The sequence below is a fragment of the Impatiens glandulifera genome, chromosome 1 (genome assembly GCF_907164915.1).
Source record: "Impatiens glandulifera chromosome 1, dImpGla2.1, whole genome shotgun sequence".
NCBI lineage: Eukaryota > Viridiplantae > Streptophyta > Magnoliopsida > Ericales > Balsaminaceae > Impatiens > Impatiens glandulifera.
Window position 1 is genome coordinate 115,876,108 of NC_061862.1, and position 22,919 is coordinate 115,899,026.

General features: G+C 29.8%; 1 protein-coding gene across 1 annotated transcript; it reads right to left on the reverse strand.

Moving 5' to 3' along the window:
- Window positions 1-9,526: 9,526 nt before the first annotated feature.
- LOC124919638 (nuclear transport factor 2-like) lies at window positions 9,527-14,806 on the reverse strand. The gene is made up of 9 exons (XM_047459926.1): window positions 14,559-14,806; window positions 14,342-14,476; window positions 12,263-12,575; window positions 11,511-11,782; window positions 10,716-10,899; window positions 10,486-10,607; window positions 10,143-10,208; window positions 9,960-10,044; window positions 9,527-9,849 (listed from the first exon to the last, which is right to left on the reverse strand). The coding sequence occupies exons 1-9, from the start codon at window positions 14,580-14,582 to the stop codon at window positions 9,686-9,688; spliced, it is 1,365 nt and encodes a 454-aa protein (XP_047315882.1). The 5' UTR covers window positions 14,583-14,806; the 3' UTR covers window positions 9,527-9,685.
- Window positions 14,807-22,919: the final 8,113 nt, after the last annotated feature.

Genomic DNA, 22,919 nt, shown 5'->3' on the forward strand with positions numbered 1-22,919 from the left:
GATTGTGAGTTTAAGCATTGATTATCAGAAAATTGAAAGTTGTAGGCCTTTATTGTCTTTTATACAATTAGGACTTATTTAATTATTAATGGGTTTGGTGTTGTATGTATAAGTAATTTAGAGTTTCTAGAATAATTACTCATTTATAAGGGTTGTGTTGTAAATGTTGATAATTCAACACTTAAGACTCTCAAGACTTTTTGTTTTTTAAATATCTATTTTCCAGAGTTTCATATCTTCATAGATGTTCTTAGAAGAACCAATAGTCAAAGCCAACTAATATTATTGTCTCTTGAGAAAAAGTTGTTATATCGCGATAAAATTCTTCTATCTCTCGTTGATTAAAAGGAGAGATGGAAGAAAAATGGCTAAATTCAATGGTCTATCAAATTTTCTAATTATAAGCGTTCCTTTTCTATTCTGGAAATATCAAAAGACAATCTTTGATATTTCGCCTTCCATTTCCAAAGTTAATTTTACCATTAATAATTGTTTTATTTCATAAATAAAATAATAAAACAACACAATCTTTTATATTCCGCCCTCCATTTTCGAAATTAATTTTATCATTAATAATTATTTTATTTCATAAATAAAACAATAAAAGAATATTTCTAATTATGAATAATATCTAATATATTTACTAATAATTAGAAATCATTATCTTTTAATTTATTTCGTCAACTCTAAGTGTGTGACCTCATAGGACCCAATTATAATAGTTATTGGTTTAACTCCATTAATCGTATTTGGCTTTTAGCAAAACATTGCGACTCCTAAAATAATATGATTAAATTATCTCCGTTAATTGTCCTATCCAAGTTTAGTCATTGCGCATTGAATTAAATGACGCAATTCCTTCAATCTCCCACTTGTCTTTAAACAAGTGTGCAATATAAAATATCTTTGTCACATATGTTTCTTAAATTTATGAGTTCAAACTATCAATAAAACGAATGATTCAAATAATCCATCTGAGCATGGCCATGCATTTTTAGTTCTCGCCCCTTAAGTGGCCGACACACAATTTCTTTTCAATGTATCACATTATACATGAAGCAAGAAGACTTGTCCAGTCTTATATGACTATCGCTCCCACTCAACTTTTAGTAATCCTAACAACTCATTTTATAACTTTCTTTTACGGAAAGTGTTTAACAGTCTCAAAGAAATATCAATCATCAAGTGAGATCATAACATACTCATGTCTAAGGAATCAACTAAACATGGTTTAACTTAAAACTCTATAAGTTTTGAAAATTCTTAAGGTGGTCAATCATACATGTATCCTTCGTACACATATATGTACATAACGTATACATCTCCATGTCCCTATTGCCCATGAAACATGGCACTATCAATCAACTTACAATATATTAATATATAAAATCATCTATGTCCATTTGATGATTTCAAACTAAAGACCTTTTAATAATTCTAAACTTCATTTCACTTAATGAGGTTTCATTCACTAGAACCCTTAAGGTGATCTCATTTGTTAATAATGAATTATTTGAACATATTATTCAATATTAATAAAAACAATGTATAAATAAGGATGAAATGTCATATATTATAAAATCATACAGTCAAACATAAAATCAGTGTCAAACACTCATAAATTCATAATGTATACATAAAGTAAAATTAAAGTCATTCTCCAATGTGTTTGAGACTCTTAGCCCTAATGTGACTTTCATGTTTGGGCCTTTGCATAGGTTTGGTCAATGGATCTACAATATTGTTATTAGTATGCACTTTACACATCCTAATATCACCCATATTAATGATGTGTCGAATAAGGTGATATTTTCTCATAATGTGTCTAGATCTAGAGCTTGAACTTGGTTCCTTTACTTGGGCTATGGCACCATTGTTGTCACAATATATGTCAATAAGCTTTGAAATGCTATGAATAACACTTATTTCATCTAAGAACTCCCTTATCCAAATGGCCTCCTTTGCTGATTCACTAGCAGTAATCTACTCAGCCTCTATTGTAGAATCCGCTAATATATTCTGCTTGGACCTCTTCCAGCTCACAACTCCTTAGTGAAGGATGAAGACATAACTCGATTGAGACTCAAATTCATCCATGTCTGTCTAAAATCTTGCATCAGTATAGCCTTGTACGATTAATTTTTTATCTCCTCCATACACTAAGAAATCATCCTTGGTCCTTCTCAAGTATTTAGGATATTCTTAGTTGCACTCTAGTGTGCTTCTCTAGGACTTGACTGGTATCTTCTACACATACTTAAAGTATATGCAACATCTGGACATGTACATATCATGGCATACATGATAGATCTTATAGTAGAAGCATATGGGATCTTGGTCAGTTTTTCGAGCTCAACATGTGATTTAGGACATTGCGTCTTGCTGAGATATATGCCATGTTGAATGGGTAAAAATCCCCTTTTAGAATCTTGCATCTTGAATCTTTCAAGAATAATGAATTCAAACTCTTTTATCGTTTTATCAAATCAAAAGTTCCAACTCTTCGATGCTTGCTTAAGTCCATAAATAGACTTCTTAAGCTTGCATACTTTCCTAGCATGATTCGTTGTGTCATGTACATATCCACTTCTAAAAAAACATTTAGAAAGGTTATTTTGACATCCATTTTCCATATTTCATAGTCATAATATGCAGCAATAGTTAGGATTATCCTAATGGATCTAATCATAACAACTAGTGAAATTGTCTCGTCATAGTCTATACTATGAATTTGTTGGCAACTAATATTGCCTTGTGAATAGATACATTTCCATCTTTGTCATTTTTGAGTTTGATGATCCATTTTCACCCTGTGGTTTTTACCTTATTTAGAAAATATATAAAGTCCCATACTTGATTTTTAAACATCGAATCTATTTCGGACCTCATGGCCTCAAGCCATTTTTTGGAGTCTGGACCCATCATTGATGATTATAGGTAGAAGGTTCGTTATGTTCTAGCATAATAACATCAAGACTTGAATTTAAGATTAAATTATTGTAAAGTCTTGGCATAACTCTTGGCATTTCCAATCTATGAGTGGGTTCAACTTGTTCAACAACTGAATCCGGAATATGATCCACATCCATTTATGGTTCATTTTGTTCTGATTCTTGGATGATCTAAAGCTTTAGGCCATCAAAAGTAATCATATCATCATTGATATTATTAGAGTCAACTTATTGTTGAGTTTGTTGCTCTTCATCATCTTGAACTGTTTCAAGACGGTTATTTCTCTCACTTGACTTGTTGGAAAGAAACTCTCTTTCTAAAAAGACACTATCCCTACCAATAAAAACCTTTTGCTCAGTTGGATTGTAGAAGTAATATGCAAAACTTTATTTTGGATATCCTATAAAGGAACATTTATTTGATTTTGGTGCAAGTTTATCTGTTTGTAAACGTTTTACATAAGCTTCACATCTCTATATTTTCAAAAATGATAGCTTTGGAACTTTTCCAGTCCATATCTAATATGGAGTTTTGTTTACAGTTTCTATGGAGTCCTGTTTAGTGTTAGTACAGTGGTAGTGAGGACATATCCCCAAAAAGATACTAGGAGATTAACAAAATTCGTCATTGATTAGACTATGTCTAACAAAGTCATGTTTCTCCTTCAGACACGCCATTCAACTGTGGTGTTCCTGGGGTTGAAAATTGTGTTACAATACCACAATTTTTCAAATGATAATCAAATTCGAGGCTCAAATACTAACCACCATGATCTGATCAAAGTGCTTTTATTTCTTGCCACATTAGGTCTCCACTTCATTTTGAAATTCTTTGAATTTTTCAAAGGATTTCGATTTATGTGACAAAAGATAAACGTACCCATATCTACTCATGTCATCAGTAAATGTGATGAAGTATCTATAGCCACATCTAGCTTATATGTTCATTCACCCACATACATTATTATGTATTATGCCTAGTAGTTTAGTAGCCCTTTTAAACTTTTATTTTGACATGTGACCTTGTCATTTTGTCCACATGCAACAATGGATTCATAATTCATATCTTTTAAAAGTCCATCTTTGTAGAGTTTCTTCATGCAATTCACACCAATGTGACCCAATTGACAATTCCATAGGTAGGCTTCACTCAAATTACTTAATTTTTGTCTTTTGTTATTTATTTTATATAATTCTGATTTGAGATCCAAAATAAAAATCTCATTACTCATCTAAGCACTTGCATAGAAAATATCATTCTTAAAAACAGAAATACTACCATTTTTAATGTTAAATTCAAAACCATCCTAATGTAATCCAGCAACTGAAATAAGGTTACAAACATAAATACTCTCATTTTTAATGTTACATTCAAAACCATCATAATGTAATCTATCAACCAAAATAAGGTTCTTAGTAATGCAAGGAACATAATAACAATTATTCAGTTCAAATACTAATCTAGAAGGTAAAGATAGACTATAAACTCCTACAGTAAGTACAACAACATTTAATCCATTTGCAACAAGCAGGTTTATATCCTATTTCTGCACATGTCTTATATTTCTTAGTCCCTACACATTTGAAATAATGTGAACACCACATGCAATATCAAATACCCAAGTGCGACAATTATTTAATGTAAGGACACCGGTTGTCATAATATCCATAACATAAATACTTGAAGTAGAATCACATTCTCATTCTTATTATTTTCCAAGTAATTGAGACAGTTTCTTTTCCAATGTCCTTTAGCCTTGTAGTAAAAACAATCATGATCAGAAGTTACTCTTGGCTTCTCACCACCCTTGGGTATGACAACTTGTTTGTCTTTTCTTTGGTAATTGTTCATTTTCTTAGCCACCTTCTTAAAACTCTTCCCACTGTTGACATTTAGAACTTCTTCTTTTTTACATCAATCATATTACCTTCAGCATTTTAAGCATGTTATGGAGCTCATTCATATCATGTTTTAGACCATTCATATGGTATTGCATTCTGAATGGTGCAAAACCGTCATGGAATGATCTAAAACAATATTAGTGGTCAACTCTTGGTCATATGGGGTTCCTAGATTTTCCATCATCTTTGTTGGGTTAAATTAAACAAATAAAAGAGAAAATTAATTAAGAAATAAATAATTAATTAACGTAAAAGAATATACACAACATAATTTTGATGATATGCTTTGAACAAAACTAAGTTGAGTTATTTACCATTGTGCGGGTACAGATCTAAAGAAGACTGTCTATTCGAACGTCGTCAAACTCCTTTAGACGTGGTCTGAAATAGGCGCCTTCAGACGTCTTGCTACTTCAGACGGTAGACGTCGTCTAACTCCTTTAGACGGGATCTAAGGAATGCGCGCAGTTAGACGTGGTCTAAAGGGAAGCACAGTTAGACGCGGTCTAACCTTTAGACGTGGTCTAAAGGGAAGCGCAGTTAGACACAGTCTAACTCCTTTAGACGTGGTCTAAAGGGAAACGCAGTTAGACGCGGTCTAACTCCTTTAGATTCGGTCTAACTCCATTAGACGTGGTCTAAAGGAAAGTGCAGTTAAATGCGGTCTAACTCCTTTAGACGTGGTCTAAAGGAAAGCGCAGTTAGACGCGGTCTAACTTCTTTAGACGTGGTCTAAAGGGAAGCGCAGTTAGACGCGGTCTAACTCCTTTAGACGTTTTGAAAAACATTTTACAAAAATTAAAAATTATATAAATGCAATGTGTTAGGTTCATTGACATATTATTCTATAAAAAAAATTAATGATCTAGAATGAAATTAGAAAGCAAAGAAAGAATAAAGCACTTCATATTAAACACAATGTTCTAAGATCTTATTGGGTTATCACTATATTCATCCATTCATTTTGGAGTGAATGATTGTATGAACAAATTGATGAAAGAATTGTAGGTTATTTTGTTTATCAAATTGAATGTCAAAACTTGCACCTTTATCTTTAAATATATGGAAATAAATAATAAAAGATTATTTTATATAATAAAAGAGTGAATTACAAAGGTAAATTAAGGAAATATATATTTCTTTTTTATTCAATATGAGGTAAATTACAAATTTGATTAAGAGTAACAAACAAAAGATCATTTATTTATAATTTTATATATCCATCCATCCATTTTGGTGTAAATAGTTTTATGGACAAATTGTTCAAAATTTTTCAAGTTATTTTGTTAGTTAAATTAAAAATAAATATTTAATTATATATAAATAAATTATTATAAAAAAATGAGTCATAAATATAAAATAATGAAATTTTTGCTCATATTTTCTTTCTTAAACATGATGATGTAAAATATAAATATAACGAAGGACAACAAACAAAATATGATTTAATAAGTAGTATTCTTTTTTATATCACAATCAACTTACAAGAAATACAGGAAGAACAGTTGGTTTTTAAAAAAATTGTTGGAACAATGGTCTTCGGATATGGGACATGGGTTTTGTGTCGGTTATCAACCACTATACGTTTCCAAACTTGAATTCAACAAACTTGAATTCAACGATATTTAAATTTTACTATTTATCTCTGATCTTGATTTGAATCACTATTCGAGTATGTATTAACATCCCTATATCTCACTATATTATTTAAATCTTTAAACACCCACCCTCAAATTTGGACGAATTAAGAAACCTTGTCTCAACATATATTACTCCTCAAATTTACAAATTTACGTCCCACATGTACCACCATTAAATTCGTATTAGATTTTTGAGTACTCATTATCATTCATTGCTCCAACTCGGATTCAAACTCTTGTTTTCGCACATATAATTTCCTCAAATTTACACTCACATATATTACCATCAAATTTGTATCAATAAGAATTCAAACTCTGGTCTCAAATCACTTATGATTATTAAATTTAATTTATAATTTTATGTATGCATATATATTTAGTATGTAATCTTTATGTCTTAAAAAAAGTCTATCCATTAAAATTAAAAAAATTATAAAAATTAATAAATAAAAAATTAAAATTATATAGATGCAATTTTGTAAGTTGGTCGACATAAATTTATATAAAATATTGTTTAAATTAGATCTTAAAATAACTCAATCCTCCAACATTGAAAAAAAAACGTATGAAAGAAAAATAAATTATATAAAATCAATGTCTTAGGTTAATCATATATAGTTATATACAATATTATATGTCTAAATTGTAGGTCCACTAATATGTTTATATAAAACATATTTTTGAAATTAAAATATAATACACAAGTTATAAGTTTGAATCTTAATTATATATATATATATATATATATATATATATATATATATATATATATATATATATATATATATATATTTAAATATTGATTCGTTAAATAAATGAATCAACACAAATTAGCAACTCAAACTCACTCATTTATGGTTAGGGTTGGATATAGGATATTGGATGGTTTCAAAAGTAATTTTATTTGAGTTATTCATTCCTTCCCAAACTAACCTAGTTTACTATTCAAAACTCATTTTTATTTTTTTTTACATTTAAAATTCGTTATATATAAACTAAATTATTTATATTTTGATATATATTTTAAATTATTATTTATATAAACGAAATTATTTATATTTTGATATATATTTTAAATTATTATTTTTATAAACGAAATTATTTATATTTTGATATATATTTTAAATTATTATTTTTATAAATTTGATTATTTATATTTTAATATATATATATTTACATTTCAATTATTATTTATATAGTGTAATAAATATTAAATAATTCTAATGAATAATTGATAAATACTAATAAATTTAAAATATTTTAACCATAACAATATAATAATTAAATATTCATAAAAAAAAATTTAAATTTATCAGTTATTTATTAAATATAATAACAAAATTATCATATTTCTATGGTTAAAATATAGTAATCTTGTTATTATATTTAATTAAAAATGTTATTATATTTAATAAATAATTAATAATTAAAAACATTTTTATGAATATTTAATTATTATATTATTATGGTTAACCTATTTTAAATTTATTAGTATTTATTAATTATTTATTAGAATAATAAAGGGAATATTTATTACATTGTATAAATAATAATTGAAAGGTATATATATATATTAAAATATAAATAATTAAATTTATAAAAAATAATTAAATTTAAATTATATATCAAAATATAAATAATCAAATTTATAAAAATAATAATTTAAAATATATATCAGAATATAAATAATTTAATTTATATAAATAATAATTTAAATTATATATCAAAATATAAATAATCAAATTTATAAAAATAATAATTTTAAATATATATAAAAAAAACTGAGTTTGAATAATAAATTAGGGTAGTTTAAGAATAATTAAGAAAGTAGGTTAGTTTGGGAAAGTGATTGTGAAATAAGGTTAAACCATCCGTTTGGATATATATATATATATATATATATATATATATATATATATATATATATATATATATATATATATATATATATATATATATATATATATATATATATATATATATATATATATATATATAAATGATAAAGAGATAAAATAGAATTTTTTTTATTATTCAGACATATAATTATGGCTCATATTCTATAAAAGTGATAGGAGAAGATAATTTGGAGAGGAAATAATAGAGTATCACACTAATGACAGAAAAAATGTGAGAAAAGAGATGAGAAACAAATTTTATTATTTTTTAACTGCGTCATGTCTTTTTCTTTTTCAAAATTATCTCCCTATTGTTTTTCATAAATTTTAAATTTAATCTCATAAAAATTGGACTTCCAAATTTAAAATTATAAATTATAAACTACTAGAAAATGAATGACTTCAATCCCGGATCAAAATGAACCTGACATAAGTAGAATATAAGATCAAAACAACCGTTAGTTTGTAGAACTGTCAGTAAGATCAATTTCCTTTGTATGAAGGAAAGTTAAAAACCAAACCTCCCGAATCAAAATGAACCTAACATAAGTAGAATATAGGATCAAAACGACCGTTAGTTTGGAGAACTGTCAGTAAGATCAATTATTCTATTTCCTTTGTTTTCCGTGGTGGAATGTGAAGGCATATATATTAGAGGGGATACAATTCTGAACTTAATTTATTCCTCATTTGAGAAAAAAATGATAAACCAAATATAGTTGGTCCCAAATCTCTGAACAATAGTTTATTTTCCCAAACAAACTAATTCAACTCAACACTAAAGATTATATGAAAACTAATATTTTATTAAAATTATCATTTTAAATAATTAAAATTGACAAAATAATATATATATATTTTTACTTAATATTAAGTGTAATTAAATGGAATTTTAAGTTATAGAATGAACAGAAAAAAAAAATTTTTTTATAATTTTGAGATCACACTAAGTGATAATAAATTAAATAACGAAAAAGGGTTATAGTTTCCAAATAAACTCATTTTTATTTTATTCTTTTTGCTCCAAATTACTATTACAACTTTCACAATATCTCAATAAAAAAGAGATAGAACCCAAAACTTGAGATAGACAACTCTTTCCAACTTAAAGCTCTCATACCACAAAACAAAACTAGATATTAAAGTTGCTGATTAAATATCATCAATTCCATCCAAAGCAAAAACACAACTCCAAACATACACAAAGAGAGTACTTTTAACATCACAACACATTTGGCTGAAATCCAAAGTCAGCCATACATTTTGGTTATAGAGTACAGTTAGTTATGGAAAATTAAGAACCTCGAAAGCCATTGCTGTTTCTTGACCTGGAGAAATCTCCGCTGTCTTGATAGCCTCCTCCCCCTCCCCGGTTAGAAGTTCTTCCACCATAACGTCCTCCTCCTCCTCTTTGAGGCATCTCTGCTTGATATCCCCCTCTTCCTCTTCCTCCCCTCCCTGGATTACATACAAAAGAATTTGATTCATTTTACTTTTCAAATAGCACAATTATGACTTTCAAATTGAAAGTTGTTGTATTTCAATTAAAATGGGTCAAAATGACTTACTTCCACCTCCACGGGCACTGCCAATGCTGCTTGCTCTCCTCCCCTCCACATACACTGGCCTTCCACCCAACAGAATCGGTGATGCCTATAAAATATGTGATTTAAAAAATAAACAAATCAAATGGCCACTAACAATCAAATCAGCAATATGTAAAATAAATAAATAAAGGTATTCATTTCCACCTGGATAGCACTATGAACAGCCTGAAGATCTTCAAACTCAACAAATGCATAGCACACACCGATATCCTGCAATTAATTGTATTCCGTTTTTAAGGTCCATTTCCAGTTAGTTGATAGGGAATTGAAAGTACAAAAATCATGAAGAATGTTAATCACGTGAGAGAATAATTTGAACACCCATGTTACTTTTTTCTCATTTGAGATGTTGTCTGTTGACGTTTTGGAAACGAATTGTGTTTCCAAATTCCTTTATAAAATGATGTAAAGACACTTGGGTTTATTTTTTTAACAAAATAGTTAGCCATTTTCCTCCAAAAAAAAACAACAGAATTTAACAACTGACATTTCGGTTCCTGATGAAGACACCATCCTGCTTGATCTTGCCAAAATGTCTGAACTCTTGCTCAATATCAGCAGCAGCTATTGTAGACGGCAAGTTTCTCACGTAAACAGATTTCAATTCACCTGCAATATTTACTTTTTATTTTCCTTTTCACATCAAAAACCAAAACAGAGAATACACCAAGATAATAAAAAACAATGACCACTCAAAGAAGAAAATTCAATGGTTACCCTCATCTTCTAGAGGCAGCACGTCTTCTGATGCCTCTGCAGTAGGCTCTAAGAAATCCAACCTTGGGGCAGCAGCAGGTTGTGGTGTTAACTCCCATTCGGGTTCAGGAGCAGCAGGACCATTGCTAAAAGATGGCTTTGTAGCAGCAACTGCTGTCACAGAAGGTCCTTTAGCAACTCGTAACTATTATACACACCCAAAATCAAAGTAAGAATTACTCGTTAGTAGACCACCCAAGGTTTCAACTACTAAGCAACAATTAATAATAAGGAAAAATACAAAATCAGTCACTATCATGAAGAACCTCACATTCTGAAAACATCAAGACAAGAAAGATAAAAGCATTTTATGTCCACACTCAGCCAAAGAACCGAATTATCTTCCTATTAATTACCTTCACTAAGTCCAGTAGTTCTGAAGCTAGGGAAAAGATAACATAAAATTTGATAACATTCCTAGGACCTTCAAGTGCAAACATAAAACACATGAAGATCAATCAATCCGTACCACTTTAAAGATTGCAACCATCGTCACTAGCTTTGAATTTAATACTTTGCAAATAATTTAAAATAACTTGAGCTTGTTTGATGAAAAGTGGATTATTTGGGTTAAGTATCTAAAAGAATCTTTGTACCTAATATTTTTAAATGTTATAAAACATGATAGGGCGATTAATGATGAGATATAGGGTTATTAAGATTTAATCCAAAAAACCATTCAACAAACAAGACCTTAAATGCTGAGATTTTCACTATGCCAAAAAAACAAAATGAAAAGTTGATAATGATACATACAATGGAGGCGTATGAAAGCTTGGCTGGCTCCCCAACAGGTTCTGAGACAGAAGTAAACGGTTCGGAAGGTATTTGAACAGAAACATCTTGAGGATAAGCAGGTGACTCTTCTAAATAGGCTTCCTCAAAAGCAGGCTCAGATTCAAAGACTTCCTGATGCTCCTCCTCCTCTTGATGATCTTGGAAACTGTAATGTTCAATAGGAACCTCTCCTTCAATGTTGAGAGAGTTCATATATTCAGCAGCCTGCTCTTCTAGGCCATAGTCAGGTTCTGTTAACATTGCAGTATTAGCTCAAGTACAATATATATATATATATATATTCCAGATAAGAAATGTCAGAAAAATAAAAAACAGTTCAACACAAAAGCCAAGTCCAAGTCACAAACTCGTTCATTAAGTTATTTCATCAGATAAGACCAAAATAGAAGATAGGCCCGAAAAATTATGCTGATAAAATTATGCCGAAAATATATATTAAACTTTAGGGAACTAGCACGACCCCTCACAGTCATGACCCCACTTCAACTTAGGATGTTCTTAGTGGGAATCAAACTCAAGACCTTTGGTCTCTTAGGCAAGATTCTTTCTTCTTGAGCTACCCTAATGAGTCTGAGTCTGTAGAAGACTTGACCATCAAAAGGAAAATCAAACAATATGCAAGAAAACTTATTTTGACAATAGTTTTGATTGCATACTTCTTTCTTATAAGAGAATCGAAAAAATAGACAAAAGCAAAGTCGGATAAATACCTTCTGTAGGCTCTGGAACTGATGTGGAGGGAAATATTTTCTGACCAGTTTTTCTCTCAAGTATATTTGGACCTGGGTGATGGTGTAACCCTTCTTCGTTTACAAAGTGAAAGACATCATTGAGAACAAAATAGCCCTTCTCCTGTGGAGCAAGACAAAAAGTTTCCACAAAGTTCCTTTTCCCATTGAAATGCTTGCCTTTAACAAACCCTGAAACCACCACAAGAATTTCTCTCTCCCAAGACTCAAGTGCATTTATCGTTCTTATTTCTATCCCCGTATAGTTAAGCGACATGATGAGATTATGGATTTGCTGCAACAAACCCAAAATACTTAAATTAGTTAGACCATTTTATTTTATGCACCTCCTAGAGCCCAAAACAAAATAAAGAAATGGGTTAAGAAGACAGATAGAATACAGATGAATTAAAGAGATTGATTTCTAGAGTTAACAAGGTTACAGTGCATTGATCTAAACCAAAACATAAGAAAGAGATGTCGAATCGAAAAAATTGGTCTAGGACTACCACAAGACAAACTGTTTTACAAGGTTGCAGCAACAATGTATATGAAGTTCACCTTAAAATTGCAAAAGGATGGGAGATGAGTTTTGGGTGAGCCTATTAAAAAGAAGAGTAACAGATTGAACAGGCAGGACAAGAGGAAAGGAAACCTGAATAAAATAGTGATTTGAAGTTTTAACAGAAAAAGTTAAACTAAAACAGGTAATCAAGAAAGAAGTGGAGTTTCATATTAAGCATTCAGTTGTGAATCATGTCTTTCAAGAAGGGAGTTTTCTTTAACTTCAGGAAGTAGTCATGGGTGTCAATTTCCTTAATTTCAGCAAATAATTAAAGGTAATTTGTAGTCTATACCAGAGACAATTAGAGAGATAGGTATGTATTTATTTGGAAAAACATTTATTTCTGAATCCAGATACGACAAAGAAACCATTTATGAATTTCCGAATCTATGTTCGATTATCTTATTTCCAAATGTGATCTCATCTGAATTTATACATGGATGAGACGCGGCAAAAGTGGTGTGTTTCCAAATGAAGGTATTGAATATAATTAAGCACTCCTCTCTATATAGATATATACATCTCCATCATAAACTCTTCTATCTCTGTTCAGTTCCAGTGAATAACCCAAAATGGGCATTAATACTCATCCCCTTAAGGGGACATCACATAATAAAAAAATTGATATACCAATACTAAAAATGGCAATTGACTAAGTGGGAATGTGTAACTTATTAGTAGGGTTAGGGTTATGAGTTCGGAAACTAAATAATACATAGGCCATTACATTTATTATATTAGTTAATATTAGACCCGAGTTGTTAGGGATTATTAGTTGTTTCAATAGGTGACACCCTATAGTTATAAATAGGATGATCTGATTAATTAATGAGTTTATAAAATCTCGGCTATGTAGGTATCCATGCACCTCACCTATGCACTTAGGCCATTCATTCCTCATCTTCTTCTTCAATCTACTAATATCTATTAGAAAACCTTAAACTAAATATAAGAAAGTGTAACAGCATGAAATGGGGTCTTCCCTACAGAGATCTTTGTATCTGGACGGTGTTACGCCTAGTTCAAATTTGGGTTCTCAGATGCATGAAGAGATGAATTTCTATGCCGAATCTTTTAATGGGCGATTTGGACAGAGAAGAACATCAGAATCTAGAGGATAAAGCACTATCTTCTACGCTGCTAGTTCGAATGGGAAACATAATCTTTTTATTGGATGTTTTATGGACCTCCTAGAGGATCTTAGAAGTCAATAGACATCTTTGTTTTGTTGTGAGCCAATGTTTGTGACCCGTCTTTTCATCTTTCTGTTTTTGGTTTCTTACTTCTTGAAGCTTGTTTGCTCAATTGATACAGAACAATGAAGATCGTCTATAAAATAAATACCAATGACAAGAGAAGAGAGAAAACAACCCACGGTAACACAAAAGGCCTTAAATTCAATAAGAGAAGGTCAGAACAAACGTGAAATAAACAACGCATCTCTAATGATCCTCAACAAGAGTATAAGCAAAACAGATTAGGCGAGAAAGTAATACCAACATATCCGCCGCCGTCTCAGTCGAGTCACCATCGATCCGAATAATTGTGCTCGAATCATTATAAAACTGATGAGCGAAATCAGGCTGCTGCTGAAGAATCTGATAGAACTGTCCAACGAAATAAGGGCCAACCTGAAAGAACAAACCCACAACAAGTAATGAGTGAAGACGACATCGTATTTCAAAGTGACGTTGATCTATTATATATATTCACCTGCGTCGCACTGACACTCGACATTCTCTACTTCTAGCAAAGCGGCCAGGTAATGGACAGAATGAAACGCAGAAGAAATGCAGATAGTAGATCGACAAAACCCTAGGGTTTAAAATAAGATGGATTTGGACGGAGGGCTCCTTTATAGACGCATGTAACCAGTCGGCACCATTTCTAATGGACCTTTCACCTTTCTTTAATCCTTTTTAAATCTTCTAGAGAGAGAAACGAAGAGAAAAGAGTCAACGACAATACATCATCACTCAATTTTATTATAGCAAATAAAATGAGAGAAAGAAGTAACAAGATAAATCCAGCAACATGAAATTACCAAAATAGGTAATATTTTGGGATTACAGGACGGGCCAAGGAAACATCGAAAATGCCAACTTAGTCCATGAATTGTGAATGGGCCTTTAAAGGCCCACTTTCTTCCTAAAGTAATCATTCAATTAGGCCTTGTTTGATATTGAATTATTTAAATAGTTTTTTCTTACAAATAAATAATAATATTTTACTTATTTAGAAAATTCTCTTTAATGTCAAAATTACTTAAATAAAAATGCTAAGAATATTATTCAATACATTATACTTGATTAAATAATTTATTCGAAGGGACTGTCTTAATTTATCGGTTCGTGACATTCGGGATGGAAATTATAATACTCTTCTGAGGAGTATTTCAGAAGGTGTTAGGATTCTTAGCTTCATGCAAACAATACACTTTAATGACAATATCGACTCGTTGGTTTGGAAAGTGGAAAGAGACGAAAGTTCAATTCTAATCTAGCTTGGGAGTCTATTCGTGAGAGGGGGAACGATGTGGGTTGGACTCATGTTGTATGGTTCTCCAAAATCATTATGAGACAACAATTTGTGTTATGGTTGTTGTTTAGGAAAAGACTTTCAACTAGGGATCGACTTAAGCGGTTTATGGATATCCCGGATTTTAAATGTCTTCTTTGTGATGACAATGAAGAGACGATGAATCATTTATTTGGTGGCTGCCCGTTTATACTCGAGTTATGAAGACGGTTTACAAAAGCTATGGAGTTAGCATTTTTCCCTCGGATTGGATTGATATCAAAGAGATGGTCATCTTGAAAGTTAAAGGTAATCTTTTTCATTCAAATATGTTTAAATGTGGTTTTACTTCTATAGTTTACCATATTTAGATGGAAAGAAATTCAAGAGTATTCACGAGGGTGAGAGATGGTGTTGATGATGTTTGGAATAGTATAAAGTTTGATTGCAATTCCCTTGTTCAGACTTGGAGGCGAATTCTCAAAAATGAAAAAAATTGGTGTTTATGTCAAAATTGGGACATTAACTATTCACTCAATCTAGCAACTTTAAGGCGAAATCATAAAATTATTATTGATTATTTGTTTGAAAAGTTGTAATTCATTTTGTGTTTACTCATTTGGTTTATAATTCCGACTTTTTAAAATTAAAGCAAAAGTTTGTTTTGCTTTAATTCATGAACTTACGTAAGTTTTTTCCCTTTTGGATTTTTTTTAATGAAATGACTATGTCGTTTTTTCAAAAAATAATAATATATATTTAGAAATAATTCTAAATAAATGTCTTTTATGAACACTTACCTCATTTCATTTATGTTCCGTTATTTAAATTTTTATTGAAGTTTTTTCAAAAAAAAATTGACTAGAATAAAAGGTAAATTATTTAAATTCTTAATTAATTTAATTATTATAATATTATTTTTACATTAAAATTTAAATTTTATAAAAATATTTTAGTTATGTAAAATGGTAAATTTAAATGTAAAATAGTTGTGGACATAAAGAAACTTCCAAATAATCGATTTATTATGCAACATGCAGTTGAGAGTCTAAAATATGTTTAGTTTAGAATTAACAAAACATAATTAGGACTCTATTTTTACCTTCATTATTAGCAATTATTTTTAGTCAAAACTAACTCTTTAGAGTCTTCCCGTCGTGTGCGTCTTGAAGGAATGTTGTGTAGCTCTTATCACGAAAAATTGACGACATTCTCTTCTTTTAAAACCTGACGACGACCGAATATTTCAAATGTTAAATTGAGAGTCTAGAGACCTGAATTCTTTTCCATGTAAAATGAGATATTTAGGATTAAACATATGAAAAATTCAAAGCATTTAGTAAACAAATGGAGATATTATATGTTTTGCGATTTTTTAAAAACGGGTGATTTCGTAATTAGGTTTTATTAGAAATTGGTGAATTAATGCGTAAGATTTACTGGGATAATTTGCAAATAGATAATCGTACTTCGGTATTTGTAATATATATATATATATATATATATATATATATTTATATATATATATATATATATTTATATATATATATATATGAAAACTCTATTTGTCTTTTAAATTTTAATTTTAGAGCTTTTTTATTATTTATTTTAAATATTTTAATAACAAATTATACACTCATTTTTAATGATAGAACGGAAATTTTATGTCATGAATGGTGTCGGAAATGATGTGATAACATGTGGTTGATTTGTAGGATGAAGCATAAGCGCTCATCCGATGGCCGTGTGGTCTTCTGTAACTGATTCTTTTATTTCCAGTTGTACTGAATAACGAAGCATAAGCGCTCATCCGATGGTCGTGTGGTCTTCTGTAACCGATTCTTTTATTTCCAGTTGTACTGAATAACTGAATAACGATAATTTTCTAGCCTTGAAGCTTATTTGAAATTGATTTTTCTTCAATCCTTTTGGCTTTATTTTCAATCTACAAAGTACACAAAATATTTAAATAGGCATAAATATTTATTTTGCCTATTTTGTCTATTATTTTATATATATATATATATATATTTTTGGGCTTTATAAATAATTAACTTGAGATTTAAATAAATACAATCTTCATCTCAAAATATTTATTTAATTTAATTGAGCCCTTAAAATTAATTTGGGATAAAATGAATACCACATTTATCTCAAATTATTTTATTTTATTTTTATTGGTCTATCTTTAATTAATTAAAATTTAATTAATACAATAATTAATCCAATTAACTATTTAATCTTGGTTTGACCTTGGTTTTAATTATTTTGAATTTATTTATTTAAAAATAATTATTTTAATATTTATAAATTTGGTAGGTAAATTTATAGTGCTCACAGAATGCCCTCTTGAACTGAGTTTGATTACAACAAACTGTTGTTTTTTAAACTTGGGTTCGAGTTTGACATATGAACACTATATTTTCCTGTCCAATTCATAGTTCTTCTATGAGGGTGATAAATAAATAAAAATTGGAAGTAGTGAATATCAGTGTGGTCTTCACGTTGATGTGTGTAGCATTTGTCAAAGTTTTTCCGAGCATTCATCTATGATGATTAATCTTTCTTTGGTAGTTATCCTAAGAATGATTAGTTCTTGACCAAGGGTCGTTTTGATTTTTTATCCCGTTTATAGATCTTAATAAATTATCCCTATAGGTTAGAGTATAGGATGATGGTATATGAATGACCATAGATATTGTTGAGAAATCAACTTTTATTGTCAATGTCAACAAATTATTCGTGTTAGATGCATTTTTTATAACTATCGGCCTATAGTATTTGGTTAATGATTGTTGGGTTGATCATATAAAAATGGTCATATTTAGCGTCAATAGACAAGATATAATTGAACGTGAAAATTGACAAATTTATCCATGTGAGTTACTAACAGGTAACGTTTAAAACGATCATGTGTAAATTATCGTAATATTATCCATAAAAGTTGACCAACTTATTCACGTGAGTTACTAGCACATAACATAAAGTGGGATTATGTATAAATGATCATAGTACTATCCATATATAAGTTTATTTGAGCGTGAAAGATGACAAACAAGTTCACGTGAGTTACTAGCTAGTAACATAAAGGTCAGTCATATATAAATGATCGTAGTACTATCAACATATATGTTTAGTTGAACATGGAAGTTGATAAACGTGTTCACGTGAGTTACTAACAAATAATGTTTAAAGTGATCATGTGTAAATGATCGTTGTACTATCAACATATAGATCTTTACTTGACGTGAATGTCAATAAACTATCAAAGAGTTACTAAAAAGTAATGTATGGCGGTCATGCATAAATGGTCGATGTACTATCAACAAATAGATTTTTACTTGATGTGAATGTTAATAAACTATCCACAAGAGTTACTAAAAAGTAATGTATGACGATCATGTATAAATGATTGAAGTACTATCAATATATAAGATTTTACTTGATGCGAATGTCAATAAACTATCCACAAGAGTTACTAATAAGTAATATATGACGATAATGTATAAATGATCGAAGTACTATCAACATATAGGTTTTTACTTGACGTGAATGTCAATAAATTATTCATGAGAGTTACTAATAAGTAATGTGTGGTGATCATGTATAAATGATCGAAGTACTATCAATAGATAAACGATCATGTATAAATGATTGAAGTACTATCAACAAATATGATTTTACTTGACATTCGAGAGTTACTGAAAGGTAATGTATGACAATCATGTATAAATCATCGAAGTACTATCAACAAATATGTTTTTACTTGACGTGAATGTCAATAAACTATTCATGAGAGTTACTAAAAAGTAGTGCATGACGATCATGTATAAATGATCGAAGTATTATCATCAGATATGATTTTACTTGATGTGAATGTACATAAACTATTCACATTAGTTATTAAAAAGTAATGTATGGAGATCATGTATAAATGATCGAAGTACTATCAACCTACAGATTTTTACTTGACGTGAATGTCAATCATTTATCCACAAGAGTTACTAATAAATAATATTTTGAATTCATGTATAAATGACTGAAGTACTATCAACATATAGTTTTTACTTGATGTGAATGTCAATAAACTATTCACGAGAGTTACTAAAAAATAACATATGACGATCGTGTATAAATGATCGAAATACTATAAATATATATGTTTTTACTTAACGTGAGTGTCAATAAACTATTCACGAGAATTACTAAAAAGTAATGTATGACGATCATGTATAAATGATCGAAGTACTATCAACAAATATGTTTTGACTTGATATGAATGTCAACAAACTATTCACGAGAGCTAACAAAATGTAATGTTTGACGATCATGTATAAATGATCGAAGTAATATCAATAGATGGGTTTTCATTTTGCTTATGTAAAAATGATTGTGTGTATCTATCAATAAATATGGTTTTGGTTATATTATGTATGAATGATCTTGAGTATCTATCGATAGATAAGGTATTGGTTGGTTAATACATAAATGATCTCGGGTACCTATCAATAGATAGGGTTTTGATTAGTTCATACACAAATGATCTTGGGTACCTATCAGCAAATAGGATTTTGGTTGATTCATACACAAATGATCTTGGGTACATATCAATAGATAGAGTTTTGGTTGTATCATACACAAATAATATTATGTACCTATCAACAAATATGGTTTTAGATGATCATATACAAATGATCTCAAGTAACTATCAACAGATAAAATTTTAGTTAGATCATACATAAATTATATTGGGTATCTATCAACAAATAGAGTTTTAGATGGATCATACACAAATGATCTCAGATACCTATCAACAAATATGGTTTTAATTGGATCATACACAAATGATCTCAGGTATTAATTGGATCATAAATAAATGATCTCAAGTACCTATCAACATATAAGATTTCCATATTCTAGAGACGCGACCGCTTATTTAGTTTTCGTAGTACTGGTCTTGGATTCTTCTTCCTTTTAAGGGATTATTTCAAAAAAAAATTTTCCCTCTTTTTCTTTCAAAATGACATTCACACTTAGTTGAAATCCGTCAATCGGCAATTTCAAGTTTTATTTATGAATAGGCAAACCATGTGTCTAGATAAATGGACATTTTTGTGTCCCTAGTTTTCTTTAGAAAACTTGTTATAAAAGGAGAAGGTCTAAGGGTTTTCAACAAAAGTTGAATTAGTTTGTCTCCTTTTGAGAATTGGAATAAACCTTGATCATTTTAATAAATCATGATATTTTGGATTCAAAACATGTTTGGGCTTAGCTTTGAACAACCTTTCTTGACTTCTTACAATTTTCTTGTAAAGAAATCGAATTACTTTTTCCTCGATGTTCGAGATATTGGTTATAAATTTGATCTCATATATAAATGATTATCCAGAATTTTAACTCTCAAAGAAGTTGGTCAAAACTTTTAAAATTCTGATAGGGCTTAAATATTTTTTGTTTAGATTTAAGTCACATTTATTTGAAAGTTTACTCATCTTAAAAATTTAGAGAGTGTTTAAGAATTTTCAGTTTCGACATTTTTCTTTGCCATATATATATATATATATATATATATATATATATATATATATACTAGTAAAAATTTTATTTTTAAGGAGAGCAAAAACCCTCAAAGAAAGACAAAATGGCTTCGGTGATAGTGTTCACGAATGTCGATAAATGCTCTCGCAATGTCTCGGTGAAGAAAAAATTAATATCACTGAGAGCATTTGTTGCCCTCGGAGATAATTTAATTCTTTTACCGAGAACAAACCAATGCTCTCGGTGATAATAAGCCTTTCTAAAAAAATATAATCTGAAATCTCCCTCCGGTTGTCCAAACTCAATCACCATTTCTATAATCTGAATAGTCCAACAAATTATAGTAAAATGTCAAACATAAATATAAATAGTCTAACAAATTACAACAAAAGATTCAAACAAATTACAGCAACCTTATTATTTTTAGAAGGTGTCGGCTATATCCTAGAAATGTATTCAAACAGAAAATAGTCCAACAAATTACAGCAACAAATCAAAAGTATGAAGAAGAAGAAGAACGGTTGAATATAGAAATTAGAGCAACAAATCAAAATAATTAATAGAATAGAGGAACGAGTAAATAGAATTGTGAAGAAATCGAGCATGTATGAGGAAGATTTCATGCATCTGATTTGAGATCTTAATTATTTCCTCGCATTCGTTTCAGCAAATTATGGTTTGTTCGACCGTTATTCCAGAATCTTCTAGATGATCCTTCGCGGTTAGACGAACTAACAATTGGAGGAGGACGAGGAGGTACGTCATTGGTAGTAGTGGTAGTAGTGATAAGTTCATCTTTTTCTTTATGGATCAGTAATTTCTCTATATACTCATCTTGTAGGCGAAATCTTCTAACCTTAGTTCGATTACATCTGGTGAAGAATCTCATACATATCTCTACTTTCAGATCTACAAGTGTAGTTCGTTTTCTCGTTTTTCTGAAAGAAATACCTTCTTAGATCTGCAAACCTCTTCTTAACAAGAATGAAGAGGAATAAGAGATTTGCATAAATGAAGAGGAAAAATAGAGAGAATAAGATAGAGGATAAAAATAAAGAGAAAGAAGCATAGGGATATATTTTCCCAATGACATCAATACCCCAATTAGAGAAAGGTCATGGAGACATCATGTTGTAGATCATTGATGTCAGGGTATACTTTAAATTAGCATATATTTGGCTTTGACGATAATTCTTTACATAGTTCACACATTCTTGTTCTAAGTTTTGCTAGTAATATCCCAATCGGAGTATTTTCTTGGCTAAAACCATTGAATTCATGTGTGAACCACATACTCCTACGTGTACTTCTTTTATGATCCCTTTCTAATCAGGACCATCTACATATAATATGTTTTGACTATCAAATGATTGTCTATAGAGCTTGTTTGTTATCCAAGCATAATTAGTGGAATATTGGCGTAACGTTCGTCGTTCCTTTGCTCGAAAATGTGATGGGTATTATATTCTATGTATTTTTGGAGAGTATCGTACCACGGTTTGGTAGACGTTGCATGAAGCCACTACTCCTTTTTCAAAAGTAGGTTTTTGCTTTTGTCGGATTTAAGTGGCTTGACTTAATTCATTCAAGAATTTGAGTCATGGATGTGAGATTAGTCAATGCATCCGCAAAACGATTTTGGCTTCTTAGGGGCGTGAATAACTTGATCAAATTTGTTAATGAGCTTAGTTAGATAATCTTAATAGGGTTTCCAATTTTCCCCTTTATTTATCAAGTATCGTTAGCTTGCGATATAGCTAAATTGGAGCCACCGATTACATCTAAGTTAGTTAACCCTCGTTTGTATGTTAATTTGAGACCTGAGAGGAACACCTCGTATTTAGCCTCGTTATTGGTAACGGGATATTTGAGGTTTATAGATATCGGGTTATAGGTACCTTTAGGGTTAACCAATGAAATTCTTATTACATATCCTTGTTTTCTTGAGGCTTCGTTAAACATCAATTTCATGTGTTTGACGTGACAACCATGATTCCATTATCAAGAAAGTTGATTTCA